The 23,458-nt window shown below is 44.4% G+C and overlaps 1 protein-coding gene across 1 annotated transcript; it reads left to right on the top strand.

The window, feature by feature from the left end:
- Positions 1-11,262: 11,262 nt before the first annotated feature.
- On the top strand, positions 11,263-21,847 carry LOC106601220 (transcription factor SOX-10). The gene is made up of 4 exons (XM_014193250.3): positions 11,263-11,397; positions 15,848-16,703; positions 18,293-18,558; positions 18,680-21,847. The coding sequence occupies exons 2-4, from the start codon at positions 16,261-16,263 to the stop codon at positions 19,459-19,461; spliced, it is 1,491 nt and encodes a 496-aa protein (XP_014048725.1). The 5' UTR covers positions 11,263-11,397; positions 15,848-16,260; the 3' UTR covers positions 19,462-21,847.
- The last annotated feature ends 1,611 nt before the right edge of the window (positions 21,848-23,458 follow it).

The following is a 23,458-nucleotide window of genomic DNA, read 5'->3' as shown; positions in this document are numbered from 1 at the left end:
CAGCAGGAGCAGCTGCCAACCCCCTTCCCTCGATGGAGGAACGCGTGCTCCATCACACCTCAGTCCTCCATCGGATTGGATTCGCGATGGACCAAATGATGGAGAGGATGGACCGATGGGAGAGGAGTGGTCTCCTCTCTCCACCTCCGGCTCCTCCGACTCAGCCACATCCTCCTGCGTCTAGCTCCGGCGCGCTGCGTCTTGCGCTCCCGAGGGAGTATGATGGAGCGGCGGCTGGGTGCCAGGGATTTCTGCTCCAGCTCGAGCTGTACCTTGCCACCGTAAGACCTGCTTCCTCGGGGGAGGAGAGTGTGAGTGTCCTCGTTTCCTGCCTGACGGGCCGAGCTCTGGAGTGGGCCAACGCAGTCTGGAATGGTCCGGACTCGGCGAGGGATCACTATCCGGAGTTCACAGGTGAGCGGCTGTTCCACCTCAGGCAGGAGACGAGGAGCGCGCAGGACTTCGCGCTGGAGTTCAGGACCTTGGCCGCTGGGGCGGGGTGGAACGACAGGGCCCTGATAGACCATTACAGGTGTAGTCTCCGGGCGGACGTCCACAGGGAGCTAGCGGGTCGGGACACCGCTCTCTCCCTCGATGAGCTGATCGACATGTCTATCCGACTGGACGATCTGCTGGCTGCCCGCGGGCGTTCGGAAAGGGTCCTGTCCGTTCCACCTCCGCGCACTCCCGCCCGTACTCCTATGGAGTTAGGGGGGGGGCCGTGCCGAGGGGTACCGGAGGAGGTGGCTCCTCCTGCACCAGCTGTGGTCGGAGAGGACACACGGCCGACCGGTGCTGGAGGAGTCAGTCTGGGAGTCGAGAGGGCAGGCAGAACACTTCTCGGTCACCCCAGGTGTCAGCAACAAACTCACCCAGAACCCCCTGTTGGTCACATGTTCGTATTAATTTTGTTTTCTGATTTTTCTCCCTCTTCCCAGCATAAGGCGCTAGTCGATTCAGGCGCAGCTGGGTACTTTATGGATTGCGGACTCGCCATCAAGCTGGGCATTCCGCTAGTGCCGATAGATCCCCCCTTCCCCGTGCACTCCCTAGATAGCCGGCCATTAGGGTCAGGGCTGGTCAGGGAGGCCACGGTTCCACTGGACATGGTAACGCAGGGGAATCATAAGGAACGGATTAGTCTCTTCCTTATCGATTCGCCTGCATTTCCGGTGGTGTTGGGTGTTCCCTGGCTGGCTGATCACAAACTCCGGATTTCGTGGAAACAGGGGGTTCTCCAGGGGTGGTCAGAGGAGTGTTCAGGGAGGTGTATAGGAGTTTCCATAGGTGCCACGTCGGTGGAGAGTCCAGACCAGGTTCCCACCGTGCGCATTCCCCCTGAATACGCAGACTTGGCGATCGCTTTTTGTAAAAAGAGGGCGACCAAATTACCACCTCATCGACAGGGGGATTGTGCGATAGATCTCCAGGTTAACGCTGCGCTTCCCAAGAGTCACGTGTACCCATTGTCACAGGAGGAGACGGTGGCTATGGAGACATATGTCACGGAATCTCTGGGACAGGGGTACATTCGGCCCTCCATTTCACCCGTCTCCTCGAGTTTCTTTTTTGTGAAGAAAAAGGAGTGAGGTCTGCGTCCGTGCATTGATTACAGAGGTCTAAATGCTATCACGGTGGGGTTTAGTTACCCGCTACCTCTCATCGCTACGGCGGTGGAATCATTTCACGGAGCAAGATTCTTCACAAAACTGGACCTCAGGAGCACGTATAACCTGGTGCATATTAAGGATGGAGACGAGTGGAAAACCGCATTTAGTTCCACATCGGGCCATTATGAGTACCTCGTCATGCCGTATGGGTTAAAGAATGCTCCAGCCGTCTTTCAATCCTTTGTAGATGAGATTCTCAGGGACCTGCACGGGCAAGGCGTGGTCGTCTATATCGATGATAATCTGATATATTGCACCACCCGCGCCGCGCATGTGTCCCTGGTGCGCAAGGTGCTTGGGAGACTGCTGGAGCATGACCTATACGTCAAGGCTGAGAAGTGTGTGTTCTCCAAATGAGCCGTCTCCTTCCTGGGTTATCGCATTTCCACCATGGGGGTGGTGATGGAGTGTGACCGCGTTAAGTCTGTGCGTAATTGGCCGACTCCAACCACGGTGAAGGAGGTGCAGCGATTCTTACGGTTTGCCAATTACTACCGGAGGTTTATCCGGGGTTTTGGCCAGATAGCGGCTCGCATTACCTCACTGCTGAAGGGCGGGCCCGTGCGTTTGCGATGGTCGACTGAGGCAGATGGAGCCTTCAAAAGGTTGAAGGTGCTGTTCACCGAGGCACCCGTGTTGGCGCACCCGGACCCCTCTCTAGCATTCATAGTGTTGGTGGACGCATCCGAGGCGGCGGTGGGTGCCGTGCTATCACAGCGCTCGGGTACGCCACTGAAACTCCGCCCCTGCGCTTTCTTTTCGAAGAAGCTCAGTTCGGCGGAGCGCAACTATGATGTGGGGGACAGGGAGTTGCTAGCGGTGGTAAAAGCCTTGAGGGTGTGGAGACACTGGCTTGAGGGGGCTAAGCACCCCTTTCTCATCTGGACCGACCATCAGAATCTGGAGTATATCCGGGTAGCTAGGAGACTGAATCCACGTCAGGCAAGGTGGGCCATGTTCTTCACCCGTTTCAGGTTTACTATTTCCTATAGACCAGGCTCCCTGAACACGAGGGCTAACACGCTGTCCCGTCTCTATGACACTGAGGACCGGCCCATCGATCCTACTCCCATCATTCCAGCTTCTAGGCTGGTGGCACCGGTGGTATGTGAGGTGGACTCGGACATCGAGCGGGCGTTAAGGGTGGAACCTGCGCCTTCACAGTATCCCGTGGGTCGCATTTACGTGCCGCTCGATGTCCGTGATCAATTGATTCGATGGGCCCACACACTTCCCTCTTCGGGTCATCCTGGTGTGGTGAGGACAGTGCGGGGTCTCAGGGGGAAGCACTGGTGGCCCACCGTGGCTAAGGACGTGAGGTTTTACGTCTCTTCCTGTTCGGTGTGCGCCCAGAGTAAGTCTCCTAGGCATCTCCCGAGAGGGAAGTTACAGCCCCTCCCCGTTCCACAATGGCCATGGTCTCACCTGTCAGTAGACTTCCTGACAGTCCTCCCCCCGTCTCAGGGGAGCACTACGGTTCTGGTTGTTGTGGATCGGTTTTCAAAGTCCTGCCGTCTCCTCCCGTTGCCCGGTCTCCCTACGGCCCTGCAGACTGCGGAGGCTCTATTTAGCCACGTCTTCCGCCATTACGGGGTGCCGGAGGACATTGTCTCTGATCGAGCTTCCCAGTTCACGTCCAGGATATGGAAGGCGTTTATGGAGCGTCTGGGGGTCTCGGTCAGCTTGACCTCTGGTTATCACCCCGAGAGTAATGGGCAGGCGGAGAGGGTGAACCAGGAGGTGGGCAGGTTTCTGCGGTCGTATTGCCAGGACTGGCCAGGGGAGTGAGGTACATTCCATGGGCGGAGTTGGCCCAGAACTCACTTCGTCACTCCTCCACTAACCTGTCACCCTTTCAGTGTGTTTTGGGTTACCAGCCGGTTCTGGCACCTGGCACCAGAGCCAGACCGAGGCTCCTGCGGTGGAGGAATGGGTGCAGCGCTCCAAGGAGACTCATCAAGGAATCTCTGAAGCAAGCCAGTGGACGGCAGAAGAGGAGTGCTGACCGCCACCGCAGTGAGGCCCCCGTGTTCGTACCGGGGGACAGGGTCTGGCTCTCGACCCGGAACCTGTCCCTCCGTTTGCCCTGCCGGAAGCTGGGGCCGCAGTGTGTGGGGCCCTTCAAAGTCCTGAGGAGGATAAACGAGGTGTGTTATAGGTTACAACTCCCTTCCTATTACCGTATTAACCCCTCGTTTCATGTGTCTCTCCTCAGGCCGGTGGATGCTGGTCCCCTGCAGGAAGGTGAGGTGCAGGAGGTCCCTCCGCCCCCTCTGGACATCGGGTCCCCGGCGTACAGCATACGGAGGAGAGGTGCTGGGTACCAGTGGAGGACGTCTTTGACCCGTCCCTGTTGAGGGATTTCCATCGCCTCCACCCGGATTGCCCTGCGCCTCGCCCTCCGGGTCGCCCTCGAGGCCGGTGTCGGCGCGCTGCGGGAGCCGCGTGTCGGGGGGGTACTGTTACGACTCCCACCGAAGGTGGCTCCCCCTCCTGCTCGGGTGGCGCTCGGCGGTCGTAGTCACCGGCCTACTAACTGCCACTGATTCCCTTTTGTTTTCCCCCTTTCCGTTATTGTTTGCACCTGTTCTGTGTTGGGTTGATTAGCGGGGCTATATTAGCCAGTAGGCACGCCTGCTCTTTGTGCGGGATTGTTTGCGCTAGTGCGTGTTTTTGCGCCGACTGTGTTTGCCCTCTGTGTTTGGGGCACTTTGTTTTGTGTGCGCTCATATTGCTATTTGGGGTGGCTTGTGTTTTCGCCGTTGGGCTCATTAAAAGCCATTACCCTATATCGCTGCTTCCTGCGTCTGATTCCTCTCCCACAACGCTCAAGCCTTACAGACTTTCAAAGGGTGCCTGATTTTTGGAGGAGGTCAGTGTGGTGGAAAACAATGGCTCCATTCACACTGATATATGCAAAGTCTTTATTGATAACAAATCATCTCAGCATGATTGTACTTGGCTCATTCTGAATCCATTGTCACTTCATGGTCATTATTGCCTACAATTGACCCTTGGTCTGGCAAGACTGACTTTACATCAATATATAGATAATAAAAGACTGACTTTACATCAATATATAGATAATAAAAGACTGACTTTACATCACTATATAGTTAATAAAAGACTGACTTTACATCACTATATAGTTAATAAAAGACTGACTTTACATCACTATATAGATAATAAAAGACTGACTTTACATCAATATATAGATAATAAAAGCACACCTGTGCGTTACTGTTTAGTTAGTTGCCTGGAAATCTTAGCCACAGGAAAAACAAGGATAGCAAAACATAGATCCATGCACATTATCATCAAAACTTTACAAGCAATCTGCAGAATATTATAATAAAGTATTTGTTTATGGTTGAAATGCTATTGATAACGGCAGGATTCTCAAAATGGCTGCAATGGCAAATGAAAGGTTATAGAATGCCACCGAAGATCAGGCAGGTAACTAAACTCTCGCTATTTTTACCTCAGACTCTAACTCCACAACCCCTTATCAATTTCCTTTAGATGTCCCCTCACACAATTGAAGTAACTAGATTCTTCCCTTTGGCTAGCTAGTGTAGATATGAACCAGGACATACAATGGGCCATTCATGGTGCTTGCAATACATTGACCCATACCCCTTCCCAGCACCACCACACCCCATCCCCTATTGCCTCCTCGCCCCATCTCTCTCTAGCATTTTCTCCTGCTAAACCCCCGCCCCACCCCACCCCACCCTGCTCCCCAGCTGCATTGAAAGCCTGTCCAAGTTCTATCCCCCCTCCACTATTACCACCCAACCAACCTACTCCTCCCCCCATCACCACCAGCAACATTGAAAAAAAAATAACACAAAAGAATAGGAAATTCAGTGGTAGGAACACAAAGACAGGATTCATGGCAAGCCACAGACACTCAAGAGGGGGACCTATTTAAGCGCCGCGCAGCTGCATCAATTTATTAAAAAGATGGCTGAAAAGAAAGGTCAGAAGGTCTCATGGAATGCTGAATTATTTTTATTAAGCCTTTGAAGATTGCCTGACATTTTAATGGGCTTTAATCATTATTTATCACAATCAGTGAGGCATTTCTGTGAAGGATTCCATTCAGTCATTGTGATAGCGTAAATGTAAGGAATCTTAAAGAGTTCAACTCTAGGAGTGCTGAGTGTCTGTGAACTTTGGTTCTATGACGCGTAAGTGTTAATGTAAGGTAGTTGACAACAGATACACTGGGAGTCTACGTTCGAAGTGAAGAGGGACTGTGTGATATCCTTGTGCTCACCTGTCAATAACTACATACAAGAATGGCGGTTCCATTTGTAATCAAACTGGACTTGGGGGGGGGGGGGGGGGGGGGGGATCTCCAGCTCTTCAAATGATCACAGCCCACAGGATGATTGCAGCAGCTTTAACTGACCTGCTGCAATGGGAAATATTTGTGCACCTGTTCGATTTTGTACAGGTGCAAAATCTGTTACCGCCTAACAGCTTTGAGCAGATCCCATATTTAAGAGTGGGTAAACTGAATGTCTGGTCTGTGGGCCATATCAGAAATGAAAAGCAAACCCCAAGAAGAGTATGGTAAAGTTTGCAGTCTGTAACTTTTCAAGTGGATTCCAAAATATCCATAACAAAGCCAGAGATACATTTAAATTAAAGTAAATTACTTATTGTTCTGTAATGGACCTCTGCGTTGTTTGCCTAGTCCATCTTGTCCACTGCAATCCATCTCAGCTGCCATTGCTCAGTGCCAAAATTAGGATTATGATGAGGAAGGGTTTGGGTGTTTACTGGGCACCTTATTCAAGTGATGGATGGCAGCAGAATTCTCCCCATCCCAACAGAAATATGAGATCATTACACTAAGTCCAGTCATTTTTACCACTGCCCTCTCTCTCCCTCTCCAGCTCTTTCTCTCCCCCTATCAGATTGCATCCTGCATTCTCTCCTTTTGTGAGAATGCAGGAATTCCCCCAGGAATTTTCTCTGCCAGCACACAGACAAAAGGTCAACCCTTCCCTCACAGACACAAAATGATAAATACATTTGCTCTAGAAAAGTCTGGTCTTTCTCTCTTCTTCTTGTTCTTCTTCTATCCCTTAAGTGTTCTTGAAATAAATTTGATCCAGTCTAGTGCCACCTGATGTTGTTGATATCTGTCCCTGTTGTGACCAGGTTAATGGAAGAGCCCCCTCAGGTAGTGTCACAGTCACAGAACCATGAATCCCACATTAGCAGTCTCCCCCTGGTCACAGGCCTGAGTTCCAACTGTTAACCGTCACAACTGTCTATGGCTGCACAACAAACAGCATCATCAGTGTCACATGTCAGGTCGCTGCCACCACAGCGGATTTATGGGAAACTCAGAAACTAAAGAGACAGTTTCAACATTAACCACATTTCTATGTTGAAGGAAACAATTAGCAACATAAGTCACAGTAAAAAGCACTAAGTTCAACGTTTGTACTTTCCATTTTTTTCTACTTTCAGATAGTGATTTAAAATGATATGATGAAGGTTTGTGAGTAGAAAATGTCCCAATACTGCTACATATTCCATTCTAAATGAACAAAGCTAAACAAATAGCAAATAAATCCTCATTATGAATCAACATATAATAAATGAATATTCAATAAGTAAGAGAAGTCTCATTCTAATAAGTGTTCTTATTCCTTTGTCTCTTAATATTTATTTCAATCAATACCATAATTTTAATGATTTGTTCTATTGATAACTAAATAATTTTACCCTATTTTTAATTCTCTACCTCTGTAAATGTCAAGACATTACATACAGTTTAGCACAATATTAAAATATTGGTTCTAAGGACACAAAAACAAAACAGAGCAAATATATTCACCATTTTACATTTTTAAAAGGTTTACCACAAAGTTGGACGCTGTTTTATCATATAGAAAAAAACATATTTATTAATTAACAAGCGAAGTCAGAGGGTGAAGGAATTAGGCTTCTGAAATAAAATATATATTTAAAAAATGTGTCTGACATTTTGGGCTTTCGAATTTGGGCTTTCGACATAAATGACATGTTAGTCGTTGTATGGAACCAAAATTGAAAAGCCAAATGTGCATGACTTTATAAATATTTTCGTTACATCAATGCTTCCTCTAATATTCTGATAAATTAGTCCTAATGTAAAATTGAGGAAAATGTATTTATCGTCTTATTCTGTCACGTTTGCTGCCTTTAACAAAAACAATAGTCTGACCATTTTGTCCTACAACAAACTCAGTAAATGACGCTCTCCACACATCAGCGTTCAGGTGGAGAGGTTAGGAGGGATGTATGCCAATTAGGAATGAGGTTGATGATTAGACGGATTAGACGCGGAGTTTTCATAAGAGTTTATCTAATAGTGAAATTACTTATTGTTAGGCCTAAAAGCAAACCAACTAAAAAACATTTTAAAAAATCGCATTGATAATAGTTAACCTGATGTTATAAGCGAATCGATTATAACGATATAACCATGTCTAACTGTTGAGTTATTTTGAACTACGACCTTCTATTAACCTACTCCAATCGTCTAGGCTACTAAATGTTTACACAATTGAGAAATCAGCTAAATTAAACTTTAATGTTAGGCTAATCAACCAAGTTGCATGGAAGCATATTATTTGTTAAATACCTAATTGAATACATTTTTCCTTTCGATAAAAGATTATAATTTGCCTAGAGGAGAACATAAAAGGTAATGTCATGACCGTGCAGTTAAAAAAAATATTTAAACAACAACGATTCGACACATGCGACCACAGATATGTTCATCTGGCTTTTCTCTCCCTCTTAATTAACTTCAATAAATCACAACACAATCATACACAAATGCTGGGCCCTTACGGGATATTGATTTCGATAAAGAAACACTAACCACGTACATGAAGTGTATCTTTCTGAACTTTTTGCATTACAATATCCTTAGCTTATAACAAAAAAACGTATAATACATAATAGACATACCAAACACTGAGGCTCAGAAATGATACGAATCACACTTATTTCTCAAATATTCGCGCCTTACAAAATGTAGGCTAAATATTGACATGAAAAGAGCAGTAATAGGCTTGTCTTTCCCCCCCAAACACCATTAATTCCTGATGTTCTCCCAACCTTCTTTACTGCACACTCACAAAAACTCACTTCAATGTTGCGGCCAGGCCACAAATCCTGAAGGACCAGCCAGTCCACCGGAGTTGCATTTTTAAGTTTCCCCCTCTCAAGAGCTGGACAGTGGGACAGAGATCCATAAGCAAAGTAGAGGTCCTGGAGCATTTTCCCCTATATGTGAGCGTTTGCTGAGACCCAGACAAAGAGACGCACTCTCTTTTTCATATACACAGAACTGTTTTTTGTTCTCATTTTTTCATTTAAGGGGATAATGGAAGGGGGGTGTTCGTTTGATCACATGATTACAATTCACCTGAGATAAAACAAAGGGCGCAAAGAGAAGAGGAGAGAGGGAATGAAAGGGCGAGAGAGGGAGAGAGAACCAGACAGAGAGATTCACTCATGGTTAGGATTCCCTTATCACAGTCAACATTAATGGATAATGAACAAATGAGTGATTTTTTGGGATGAGGGGGTAGTGTCGGGAGAAGGAAATACAAGGGGTCATTGTTGAAAAGAACAGCGCATGTATTTGTGTGCGTTCGACATATGATATCCCCCCATCTCTGCTTTCTATATTTTCTCCAAATGCTGTTTGGTTTTAAAAGTGTGCTCTGTGTATCTAAGTGACTGCGCACTGATGCAATTATAAAACTCACACATAGGATGAAGTAGCGCAGTGTTCGCCTTGGAATTATATTTAATTCCGACAGTCAGTGGCCTGCACTGGATAGTCTACTGTAGGCCTACTTTGATGCTCTATCCAACAAACCAGTGTCAGTGCAATTTAAATTAATCTACAACAAAATATCGAGAGATAAATGCCTATAGGCCAACTGTTCACTTAGCCTAGTTTATGTGCGTAAAACGTGCGTAAAATCGATATCTAAATTAGATAAATATTTAAAAATATATACATAACACATGTAATAAACTTGGACTGTATTGAAAGAGACAATAACGATGTCTGGTAGTTGCTCATAGCAGGTGCAGCAATATAGCCAAGAATATAGGGGATATCTAAGAATGTGGAGTTATGTTCGTGCGCCCCCCCCTCTCGTCTCCAAGTGACAGAGAGGGACTCTGATATGAGCGTGCAAAAACAAAGCATCAGTGTGTTCTCCTGAGACCTCGCTGCTAATTTAGATGATGTCCCCGGACATCACTTCAAACAGGATAAAACGAGACACATCAAAGTCAGTTGTTGACGCGTGTATCCAGTGATGCGAGTGACTGGCTGCTGGACAAGATCATGTTGGCCACACTACATCAAGTAGCCTATCATTCAAATCAAATGCAAATTCACACCACCAACAGGAAATGCAGAAACAGGCAAATATATTCAATTTGATAACATCAGAGAATAGGCCTAAGCTTCTTCTATAGAAAAAATATGGCTTATAATAATAATAATAATAATAATAATATCAATAAGACGAAAACATTTCTCCATGGGAACGCGTTCAAGCATATTGTGGAGTTTAGTACATATCAATGTTGTGATTGCGTTCACATTACGCTATGTTTACCTCATGCTTAAAAGCACATAAGGCTAGCCGGTAGACCTGTTTATAATACAGGCCTTATGAATTATTCAGAAACCCAAATCATTTTAATTTGAAATTGAGTGATGGCTTATGTTTTTAAGGTCTCTTTTTGGTGTGGCCCTATAAGAGTTTGCAAATGAAAAGCTCTCAGTAAAGGATTGCGCATGCCGCTAATATCACTCTCCAATACATTTAACATGAAAAATATCATAGTCAACATTGCTCTTTTATGATTTGAGCATTATATAGATATTTAGGCTATGCCTACATTTAGAGATGGAATCCCTAATTCTAAATCAATAATATAAAACATCCAGCACATTAAATCATTAAATCAAAATCTGCTACCCAATCTGTAATGGCTATAATTACGTATGAGAATAACATGGATCAGAAAAATCACAACGTAGACAAAATTATATTTCTTACGGAATTATAGTTTTTAATCTTAATAAATGTTCATAGAAAACTGATATTTTTCTGTTCCACATTGGAATTGCCCTACTCTGATCACCACAAGAGGGTCAAAAAGTAGCACACCCCAAATATGGATGATATCACATACATTTTCCCAAAAGAAATAATTTTCCATAGGCTAGATATTGCTTTTGAGAAGTCTGAAATACCCAAACCCAAATGCAGCATCTCATTCCACAGAATCTGATGGCACTGCTGCCTAGAAATAGATCAGTAGCCTACCTAACCAAAACAATCGAGGCGTCTCCACATTATTCAGGTAGGCATAATATTGATGCTAATTTTGACAGTGAGATCCTGCCCTGCAGGAAACTGAGAAAAAATAATAATCGACCAATCACATTGATTGCCGGTGTTGCATGCGTGTAAGTTTGCTGCTCCTTTAAGACTTTTCCCCCCACTTTTTTCTCTTTCCTCACACAACGGAGCTCTTTAAGCCCCGGCGCGCGACACAGAGCAGGCATTCATAGAAGGGCGAGCGAGGGGGCTAGGGAGTGAGCGCGAGCGTCACTTTGGAAACTCGGGAACACACGGACTCTCGTGCTAAACGGGCGACCTCATTTTTCATTACTGAAGTAAGGCGCTTAGCATTTGAAATACTTTCCTGTCTCTGCTGTTCTCTCTCTCTTTCTTTCATTTGTCAAATAACCAAGCCATAAAGTTCATCTAAATTGTGTAGTTAGAAATTATGTATTACACCTGCATCTTTCTAAATCATTGTTTTATTTAAATTATTAGACTATTATTATTAGGCTATTATCATTATAACTATTATCATATTATTATTGTTACATTTAAAATGTCTCTTAGGATAATCCTGCTGTGTAAAGTGGGCATCGCCTGCTCTGTTATAGGAGGAAATGATTATCGTGACTGGCAGGAGAAATACATGTTTAATACGCATCACAGCAAGATGTTATATATATTTGTTGCAAGTGTATGCTACAGACTATATAGGTTAATACAAATAGGCCCACTGACATACAATTTCAATTATGAACCAGCTTCAAAGTTATGCATTCCGTTTAGATTTGCCTTGTCGTAAACGGTCCTTTCGAAGTTATACAATTATTTCTAGACCAGTGAAAAATATAGTTTTAGATATAACGTCAGGGATTGATCGAGTTCAAGTTGAAATCAACGAAACTTTTCCCATTAAACAGCAAACTTTGACTCCGTAATTACATCTACTATCCCAACATTCATGACGCATGGAACTATTTTCAACGAGATGAGGCATTTGACAGTATTATGCCTATTTATTCGTGAGTATTTACAGGTTGACTGATATACTCATTCATTGAGAGAAAGTTAGTCAACAAGATCATCCATTTCATAATGCGTTAAAAGCTGGACGTGTTCTCGTCATCTCTGATCAGTGGTTAGTGCCAACAACCTGTTCAATGCATACAATATTCTAGACCTGCATCAGAACTCAAACTCAAAGGCCAAATTCACGATAAAACTCAAATAGGTCATAGAATTGTCACGTTTTAGTCAACTGTTTAGAGACAATTGTTTTGGAATAAAAAAAAATCGCACATTCAGATAGGCTATTTCACATGTCTGGATATGTTCAAGTTTTTTATTTTATTATAATAAATGAACACGTTATAACTAACTAAGGGAAAGAGACTACAGCATCAATCATGGGAAAATATTTTCGTAAATCAAGGGCAATTTATTGTTAGGTCAAACGATAAGAAGGGCTTTGGAGTCCACTTCTTTCATGTAAATTAATGACGGTTGCTATAGAAAAAGCCTAATTGATGGAAAGTTAGACATCATAAACACAATTTAAGAGGAATGTAGAGAACAATCAATATACTGTAGGCTACATAATATATATATATATATATATATATATATATATATATATATATATATATATATATATATATATATATATATATATATATACAGTAGAGCCTATATTGACAATAAATTAGATACGAGTTTTCAATGTGGACGAGCATAAATTGGCATTTAACTCCTGTTTTAATAATCACAGGACAGACAAACCGTGTGTCTTTCATAGTTCTGAACTAATCTTAACAACCTGATGAAAATACTTTCTTTGTAAAGAAATGTGCTAATTGAAAAACAATTGTAGCGATTGAATCACATTGGAACTCTGTTCTGGCTGCAACCAACTCGAATGGGCGAGCGCACCAAGACCGGAGTTGTCATCAATTATTGTCGCCTTATATGTCCATCACAAACCCGTTATTAGCCTATACATACACTACATGACCAAAAGTATGTGGGCACCCGCTCTTCAAACATCTCATTTCAAAATCATGGGCATTAATATGGAATTGGTCCCCACTTTGCTGCTATAACAGCCTCCATTCTTCTGGGAAGGCTTTCCACTAGATGTTTGAACATTGCTGCGGGGACTTGCTTCCATTCAGCCTGGCTCGCAGTCGTAGTTCCAATTCATCCCAAAGGTGTTCGATGGGGTTGAGGTCAGGGTTCTGTGCAGGTCAGTCAAGTTCTTCCACACCGATCTCGACAAACCATTTCTGTATGGACTTCACTTTGTGCGCAGAGACATTGTCATGCTGAAACAGGAAAGGGACTTCCCCAAACTGCTGCCACAAAATTGGAAGCATAGAATCATCTAGAATGTCATTGTATGCTGTAGCGTTAAGATGTCCCTTCACTGTAATTAAGGGGCATAGCCCGAACCATGAAAAACAGCCCCAGACCATTATTCCTCTTCCACCAAACTTTACAGTTGTCACTATGCATTCGGGCATCTTCCAAACCCAGTCCATCGGGCTGCCAGATGGTGAAGCGTGATTCATCACTCCAGAGAACACATTTCCACTGCTCCAGAGTCCAATGGCGGAGATCTTTACACCCCTCCGCCTATGCTTGGCATTGTGCATGGTGATCTTAGGCTTGTGTGTGGCTGCTCAGACATGGAAACCCATTTCATGAAGCTCCCAAAAAACAGTCCTTGTGCTGACATTGCTTCATGAGGCAGTTTAGAACCCCGTAGTGAGTGTTGCAAATAAGGACAAACGATTTTTACCCATTCTGTGAGCTTGTGTGGTCTACTACTACTTCACCAATGAGCCGTTGTTGCTCCTATATGTTTCAATTCCACAATAACAACACTTTCAGTTGATGACCTGGCAGAGCAGACATTTGAGGAACTGACTTGTTGGAAAGGTGGCATCCGACGACGGTGCCACGTTGAAAGTCACTGAGATCTTCAGTAAGGTCATTCTACTGCCAATGTTTGTCTATGGGGATTGCATTGCTGTGTGCTCGATTGTATACACCTGTCAGCAACAGGTGTGGCTAAAATAGTGAATCCACTAAATTGATGGGGTGTCCTCAACCTTTTGTATATATAGTGTATAAAGCTTCAATATTTTATTCTAAGTAGCCTGTGTGAGTGTCCTCCTGTCATATGAAAAGTAGGCCCATAGCCTCATATGCGGACGCGCAATTGGAGATCGTTTGTTGCGAGCGCAGTTACCCATACGGACATAGGCCTATTCAGATTAACATCCGTGCCAGAGACTTGTTAATAAGCTTCAACGTAACAGACATATGGTCCAACTATTCGAGAAAATACTAGGAGGCGCGCTATTGCTGGATGAGAGCCACGAAAGGCAACGTCTAACCTGCATTGTGGTATTATTCAAAACCTTATTGACTAAAACGCACCAGTCAAATCTCTTTGCAAGATCACGGCGTTGCAATGCGATCCATTAGGCCTAATACGGCTGTAATTAAACACTGTTGGGCCGTGGCAAAGGAAGCATCATCACCCCACCCCACGCTGTTCTCCCTACTGACCAATGTAACACTATCATGGGGGCAACAGCTATGTGCGTGGACAGGATAACAAATCGGGTACAGAAAGGAGAGGGGGGGGGGGGGTAATTGTTACCACCAGGTGCACAACAGGACGTGGTTGAGGTACAAGATGAGATGGCTCAGTCCCGCCAATGCTCTGATAATTCACCACCATTGCAGTGCGCATGTCAGTGGCATCCAAATGTTACAAATGATCAACTGGGTACCAGAGAGACAAGCATTATGAATTTAACTTCTACAATATGACTGATTCAACGATTAAATCAATTCCAAAACAAATAGCCTATAGTTTGTTATTACAGTTCACAAGTTCACTCAATCAAAACGTTAAGGTCGTGTTGGCCTACATAGGGCGTTGATTCTATGGACAAAACTACACATTTGACCCCAATAGGCCGCATACAGACCCATAGCCTATACTTTTTCAAACAGACAGTGTCCAATTCACACGCGCATACACACGTACCCACTCGTTTTATATTTCCAGCGCCAGCCCATGTTTATCTAAGAGCTCCGAGGTATAAATCGAAGCCCTGTGCTGGTGCGGGCTCATATTATTCCAACACTTTCTCCCTGGGGAGCTTGCAATAAGTGCCTAACCTTAAACAGTAGCTTGTTAGCAGGAGTCGAGGCCTGGGCTAGAATAACAGACCGTTTGCACTAACTGTATGGGCTTCAGATTCGCTTCTATATGATTGCAATTTTGCACTTTTCCTAATCATTTCTATTACATCCTTTATATGCTAATTAAATGTAAGTATTCTGAGCAAACAAGCTACAGCCTAGCCCTATTAGCTACCTGCCTGTTCATATCCCACCTACACAGGCTTAGCAGCCAACAGGCTATAATTAAGCAATATCTTATGAGGGGCTGTGGTATATGGTGAATATACAACAGCTAAGGGCTCTTCTTGCGCATAACGCAACGAGGAGTGCCTGGATACAGCCCTTAACGTGGTATATTGGCCCTGTACCACAAACCCCGAGGTGCCTTATTGCTATTATAAACTGGTTACCAATGTAATTAGAGCAGTACAAATACATGTTTTGTCATACCTGTGGTGGCATATGGTCTGATATACCAAGGCTGTCAGCCAATCAGTACCCAGTTTAATAATATGTTCTATATTTCACTCACTCACTAGGGTATTGTTTTCTAATACATACTCTACTTAATGTCCTTTGCAGTATTTAGCTCAAGGACTACAATTTCAAAGACTGCAAGGGGGAGGACACTGTTCTACTGGAGCAAGAGGTGGGAATCAACAGGTAAACTGGGATCCACAATACGCGCTCAGCGGAAGATACCAGCATCACGGATGGAAAGAACTTTGATGAGGAATCCTAACAGAATTTTAGAACGTAGACTGAGAGTTGAGACTGACTGGGAGTTTATATAAAGGAGACCTCGAGTGACAGAAGCAATCCTTTAGTTTTAAACAGGTATAGTTTATATTCCTGAAAAAGGGGTGAACTTCTTCATTAGGTCAGATATAGGGATAGGCCTAGGCTTAGTAGAACACCCATAGGCCAAGAAACTATACCCTGTACACTTTCTGTTACTCACCTGAGGGAGGAAGCTTTCTTGGAAGAGGGGAAAGATGTCGGGAGAGGAGCAGAGTTTATCTGAGTTAGAAATGAGTCCGGGGGTCTCGGACGACGGTCACTCCTTGTCACCGGGTCACTCCTCCAGTGCCGCAGGCGGAGGAGACTCACCCCTGTCCGGTCCGCAGCCCCAGCTGACAGGGGTCGGCGACGACGCCCTATCCGATGTAGCTGGCGGGATTTCCATCAAGTCCGATGAAGACGACGATCGCTTTCCCATTGGTATCCGCGAGGCAGTGAGCCAGGTGCTGAACGGCTACGACTGGACGCTCGTGCCTATGCCTGTGCGTGTAAACTCCGGCAGCAAAAGCAAGCCGCACGTGAAAAGGCCTATGAACGCCTTCATGGTGTGGGCACAGGCCGCACGGAGGAAACTGGCAGACCAGTATCCCCACCTCCACAACGCTGAGCTCAGCAAAACCCTCGGGAAACTATGGAGGTAAGGGAAAGCGTTTATTACAGCGTCGGTCCGCTTTGATAAACAACAATAAACATCCAGGGTTACACAAGTTCAAATGCGTTCTTAGTCACATCCTGGGTAAAAAGTTCAAAGGACACTTCATGCTACAGTAGACTTGAATTATGGACCCATAAAACATAAAAACAACTTAAAAAGTCATAGATTTTATATTTTTCAAGGCAGGTTCCCTTCTTTACAGCAATACGTTTCTCAATCAAATTAGCTGAGATATGTTAAAATAATATTCTACCAGCTCACAATAAAGCTTGTTAGAGAGTTGCCCCACCAAGGAATGTTGATTAAAGCCCTATAACCTAAAACAATTGAAATAATTATGTTGATTATGTAGCCTACAGAAAACAAAAAACATGTAGTTATGCGTTTTTTTGTATTCACATTATAGTGACTGGATATGCCCAATTTCATAACCCACTTTATTCATGGTGGTTTAGGAGGGAGATGGCTGCAGTGGGAATTACTGAGGTTTTTGTAATCCCCTCGTCTATATGTTTTAAAGCACAGACCATTATGGCAGATATACACTTTTACAGCACTCTCATTTGTAATTGAGAGTGCCATATTAAAGAACCTACTATGTAAAAAGATATCCAAGAGTTTACTGGTCAACGGGTTGAATGACTAGTTCAGTCAGCCTTTAAAACACAGATATGGAGGACTGTTGCTAGGTCAGACAAGTGCGTGCTGATGGGAAGGCCCAGAGAGGCTAATTCATTAACCTTATAAGGAGGCAACATTAATTAGATAAAGACTTGACCTTGAGCCCGCGCATGATTGTATAATTGGCCAAGAAACATGCTGAACTGGGAGTCTCAAAGGTCAGTGTTTTCTCATGCCAGTCCCCCTGACTCCACCATCAGTAATATGGATTTATGTTACGTGCACAGGATGCATCTTTAGCCTGTGTCTTAATTTCATTTCAGTCCAGCTGAAAATCCCCTAGTGTGGGCAGGTTTTCTGATGCAGCTGTACAGACGGTGGATCTGGTTTAGAACGAGATGAAAATCCAGTGAATGGTTCAGAGGCAAAACTGACGGTAGAAATAATCTCCACAGTAGATATAGTCAATTGTTGTTTTCTAAAAATGTTTTAATGCTTAACAAGGGGAATAGCAGCATTTCCAATGAGTGTGTTGCCATTACACCAGTTAGACGTTTTTTAAAAAGTAAAATACTAGAATACTTCGTAGGTTGAATATAAAAGGTGATATGTCCCAGTTGACACAGACCACCTGCTAAATAAAATGTAATTATTCTTCTATTGGAGTTGGACAAGGTTATTGACCTCTGGGATGTGGAGGTGTCAAAGGAATCAGCACTGTGTCACTGTTATCTTAACACATATTATGGTCATCATGTTAACAAAATACATGCTGTAAAATGTTCTCAGACTACTGTAATTTCCTCATTCAAACAGAATGGAGTTTGGAGCATTAAAGTTCGACACATGCATCAAATCAGCAGCACAAAACACCTCTACTTTAAGTTCCTCCTGGCTGAAATTAAAATGTTCTATCATTGTTATTTCAAAAACGATTTTCTCCCTCATAGGCTCTTGAATGAGAGCGATAAGAAGCCTTTCATCGAGGAGGCGGAGAGGCTGAGGAAGCAGCACAAGAAGGACTACCCGGAGTACAAGTACCAACCACGCCGCCGCAAGAACGGCAAACCCGGCTCGGGCTCTGAAGCTGACGGCCACTCTGAGGGTGAGGTCAGCCATAGCCAATCGCACTACAAGAGCCTCCACCTGGACGTGGCTGCCCACGTCGGGGGGGCGGGGTCTCCTCTGGCTGATGGACACCACCCACATACTGCAGGTATGCCACAGGGTCTGACCAGCCCTATCGATGCAGTTTGTCACACATCCCCATTCTAAATAATATACCACAAGCCAGGCTGACAATAACTCTGACATCTCTGCTTTGTGTCTCCCCACAGGCCAGAGCCACAGCCCTCCTACACCACCCACCACCCCCAAGACGGAGCTCCAGTCTGGGAAGTCGGGTGATGGGAAGCGGGAGGGCGGTGGAGTAGGGGGCTCCCGTGGGGGAATGGGGGTAGGAGCGGAGGGTGGCTCTGGGTCAGGGTCAGGCAAACCACACATTGATTTCGGCAACGTGGACATCGGTGAGATCAGCCACGAGGTGATGGCCAACATGGAGCCCTTTGATGTGAACGAGTTTGACCAGTACCTGCCCCCCAATGGGCACCCGGGGATTGGACAGAGTGCTGGGTCAGCGGCAGCAGCAGGGTCCTCTGCATCTCCCTATTCCTATGGTATCTCCTCTGTCCTGGCCGCGGCCAGTGGACACTCTGCAGCGTGGCTATCCAAACAGCACCAGCAGCATCATGCCTCACCTCTGGGCTCCGACCCCTCCAAGGCCCAGATTAAGAGTGAGGCCGGCTCGGGGGGACACTTTGCCGAAGCATCCTCAGGGGGTTCCCATGTCACCTACACTCCCCTCAGCCTGCCCCACTACAGCTCTGCTTTCCCCTCGCTGGCCTCCAGGGCCCAGTTTGCAGAGTATGCTGACCACCAGGCCTCGGGATCCTACTACGCCCACTCCAGCCAGGCCTCAGGGCTGTACTCTGCCTTCTCCTACATGGGGCCCTCGCAGAGGCCCCTGTACACAGCCATCACTGACCCGTCCAGCGTGCCACAGTCACACAGCCCCACGCACTGGGAGCAGCCTGTCTACACCACCCTGTCGCGGCCCTGACAAAGACCGGGAGCAGAGGGCTCTGGTGCAGATTTGGCCCCAACGGCAGACCCACAGAGCGGAGGAGACCTGGGTTGGAGGCAGTGGGGAGATGGAATCCCCTTCTGGTCTGGCCCAGATGCAGGAAGGCCAGTAGGGTCCAAGGAGGAATGGAGATCAGATGATTTTATGGGGTAACGTGTGGTGTATAACTTCAATGTTGAGTACTCAGAGGGTTGGATAAGAGAGAATAAATCAAATCTGTATTCAAATCTAGAGGCTTATCGTTGAAATAGTTTTATGATGTAAAGATGTCAACAGTACAGAGTGCCACTGTTTGGCTAGCCCATCCATCTACATCTCAGGCATGTTGAAAACAGATTAATTACATGATGTAACACAATATCCAATATATAATCAATGGCATATTCTGTGATTGGCCTAGAGGCATATTTCTTAGAATTTCTTGTATCGACAGAACCGCGTGCATGTGTGCATACGTAAAATGTATGCTCACATGACTGTAAGTCGCTTTGGATACATGTGTCTGCTAAATGACATAAAGAATGCGCTTATAAGTTGCCTATGTTGTAATTGGAATATACTGTATGTGTATAACAAAGTGCATACAGTCCAGAAAATCTGTTTCTACAAATGTTTTATAAATGAAAATGACCAAAGTTTTGAAACCAAAACTTTACAGACAGAAAAATATTATTTAAGTTGTTTCTCTCCGTATGACACTGTATTACAGTACTACATTGATGTTGAATTAAGTACAACACATTTTTTCTGACCTGATTACAGCTCTTTGGTGACATACCTTCAACACTATATTGATTTATCAACCTCAATATTTTTTTCCATGGCACTGACTATTATGTTGATTCAGCATTGTCTCTTCAACACAGAACATTTCAAAACTGAATAGCGAATAAGAAGACAATACTACATAATGATTTTATATAATAATCTTTTATTAACCAAAATTGAGGTCATTAAGTATGTATCTTCAGTAGACATAATACATTATTTTCATTGTTATAATCTTTACTATTAATGTCATTATATTGTCAATGTTTTGCCATTACTACACTGAAAAGTCTGCACCACTGCCCTTACATTTTTCTTAATTGTTTGACATTCAAAACGTGTCTATACACTGAGTTTACAAAACATTAGGAACACTTGCTCGTTCCATGACATAGACTGACCAGGTGAAATCTATGATCCCTTATTGATGTCACCTGTTAAATACACTTCAATCAGTGTAGATGAAGGGAAGGAGACAGGTTTAAGAAGGATTTTTAAGCCTTGAGACAATTGAGACATGGTTTGTGTATCTGTACCATTCAGAGGGTGAATGGGCAAGACAAAATATTTAAGTGCCTTTGAACGGGGTATGGTACTAGGTGCCAGGCGTGCCAGTTTGAATGTGTCAAGAACTGCAACGCTGCTGGGTTTTTCATGCTCAACAGTTTCAGTTTCTCGTGTGTATCCAGCCAACTTGACACAACTGTGGGAAGCGTTGGAGTCAACATGGGCCAGCATCCCTGTGGAATGCTTTCGACACCTTGTAGTCCATGCCCCAGCGAATTGAGGTTGCTCTGAGGGCAAAAGGGGTTGCAACTTAATATTAGGAAGGTGTTCCTTATGTTTTGTCCACTCAGTGTACCGTGTTCAGTGTAAAATGTTAGATTTGTAGATAGTTGTTGTAACATTTTTTGCTACCTGTTTATGGCTTTTCTGAAATGCCATCATAGAAACACGTTGCCTGAGATTGAGTGAGTAATAGCATGCATGAATGAGTTGTCGAGTCTACAGAGGGTAATATCTCAAACTGGCCTTTATGTAATGAAATACCAACCCCTTTTTGCAACAGAATAGCAACAATCCAAGGGGTTATTTTCTAAAGAGAGGTACCAAGAGACAACTCCAAAATAACAGTACCTGTTGTTAAAGTTGGATGCCCCTTCATCTTGTAATGTGAAATAATACCTTGTATGTTTACTTTATTCTAATATATGTGATTTCAATGTTATTATTTTAAATAATGGTAGTGCTTCCTTTTGGCCCAGAACTACTTTTGGGACGTTTTTGTACATTATGTCTTGAGTGTTAGAAGCACATGACATTTCATTTTAAATCCTACGTCTTGCTTTAGGAATTGCTTGTTCTTATGAATATTACAATTATTATTTATATTTGCTGGTATTATGTTTTTATGTGCTGTTAACAGGTTTTCTTCACCGTGTTGAAAACTCTTGACTGTTATTGTTTTCTCAGTAAGTGTTGCCAGCCGAACAAAACAACCTGTAAATACTAGCGGAAACAAGACCTTAGCGACGTGATGACTAATGAATTTCTCTCACACTAAATAAAACTGTATTCTTTCTGCTTTTGTAAATGTCTGTCTCTACTAATGTTTTTATACCGGCTGCTTTGACAAAGGTAAGATGACATTGGACAACAAACAGTGAATTCCAATATACCATAAATGCTACTTGCCAAAGTGAATTATTTTCAAATTTTCCTCACATTACATAATTAGGCCAGGGTCAGGGCTTGGGCTAGGCGATGCAACAACAGCAGTTATGCACAGCTTGCAGTGACTCATTCATTGTTTCATACACTTGACAAAAGCAATTTCAGCGAATGGATCATGGCTAATTCAGTTAGGCTGAGTATGATTACAGAATATTGAAAACCATGGCAGCCCTCATCCATGAACTCTAGGCACAGAACCCTTTTTCTGGATATTGCTGTTCTTTGCACAGGCTACACAGCACCATACAGACAACACTGAACCCCATTATGGTCCACTGCTCTGACTGGTCCCACTACATGCACTCCAGCAGTTTAAATCATGTGTGTATATGCCTATGTCCATGCTTGTGTGTGATTGTGTGTTGTGGGTTAAGCCTGACTCTAATTCCCTCTATTTAATCGGCTGTGTGATACTTTGGTAAGACAAAGAGAGCCATTGAGAGGGAGCAGGGAGTGGAGGGAAACGGGGCAATGAGGGAGCCATACCCGTAACTGCCTGGCCTGTAGCTCGCTGGGATACAAAGGGACTCTCATACTGGCTGCACAGTCTCTGCACCCCCACCCATCCCCAAACTCCCCTCCCTGCTCAGGTTGGGACTGTAATGGGATTAAAACATTCCAAAACTGGAGAGAGATAGAGATGTGGGCAAAATGCTTGTATGATGGAGGAAAAGAGGGAGGCTGCAGGATATTCAAATGGTGTCGTTTCGTGGAATGGGTATAAAAATGGACAGAAGTTTCCAAGCAGAGGTGAATGGGGAGACAAGAGAACACAGAAGGAGGGTGTTAGATAAGTGTAGGCCCAGGGCAGAGGACAGACATTAGGCACATACACAATCATCAGAGTGGATCTACCCTAGTGATGCCCCCTTTTCTGTGGTTGAGGAAATGGTCATGTGAAGATCTTGGGTCCCACATGAAAGGAATGCCATGTCATCCTCAGGCAGGGGATTCATTGCGACCCAAAAAAACAAGCAAAAAAAGATACCGCCAATGCCATTCCCCATTGTGGACCTCTTAAATCACGCTAAATATAGCTAAGAAATTAAATGTGGATGGTTGAGCGAGGCTAAAATTAAATGGTTTCCTATAAAAAGCGTCACAGGCCAGAAACTCCACAGCACTGGTTGACTAAGGTAGAGAAGATCTATTTTCTTCCTGCTTGACCTGGTCATATCCCTCATCCGCTTTCCAACAGCTTTCCTTCTTTCTACTCCTTCGGCCTGTAGGAGAATGTCGGCCCACTGTAAGGACTAGAGTAAAACTAGACTGGGGTGTCACGGCCCCTTACACCAAATCTGCTAATTGGGCAAGGGTCCCTCTTCAGCCCCCTCTCCCAACCTTGGATAGGGATCGTTGCCTCAGTAACAACCCATTTCCACTAAAACAATGAACTGACTGTGCTTGTCTGTTTGAGTGTGTGTAGATAGAACAAGTAAGAGGGTGAGAGCTATGTCAGTTTCAGTATCTG

This window comes from Salmo salar, chromosome 03 (assembly GCF_965601325.2).
Source record: "Salmo salar chromosome 03, fSalSal1, whole genome shotgun sequence".
Classification (NCBI taxonomy): domain Eukaryota; kingdom Metazoa; phylum Chordata; class Actinopteri; order Salmoniformes; family Salmonidae; genus Salmo; species Salmo salar.
Note: the sequence above shows the minus strand (reverse complement) of the source record. Positions and strands in the feature narration are given on the sequence as shown.

Coding starts and splice junctions, on each gene's coding strand:
- LOC106601220 (XM_014193250.3), top strand. CDS start 16,261: ATGTCGGGAGAGGAGCAGAGTTTATCTGAGTTAGAAATGAGTCCGGGG. Junction 16,704..18,292: donor ACCCTCGGGAAACTATGGAG/GTAAGGGAAAGC, acceptor TCTCCCTCATAG/GCTCTTGAATGAGAGCGATA. Junction 18,559..18,679: donor ACACCACCCACATACTGCAG/GTATGCCACAGG, acceptor GTCTCCCCACAG/GCCAGAGCCACAGCCCTCCT.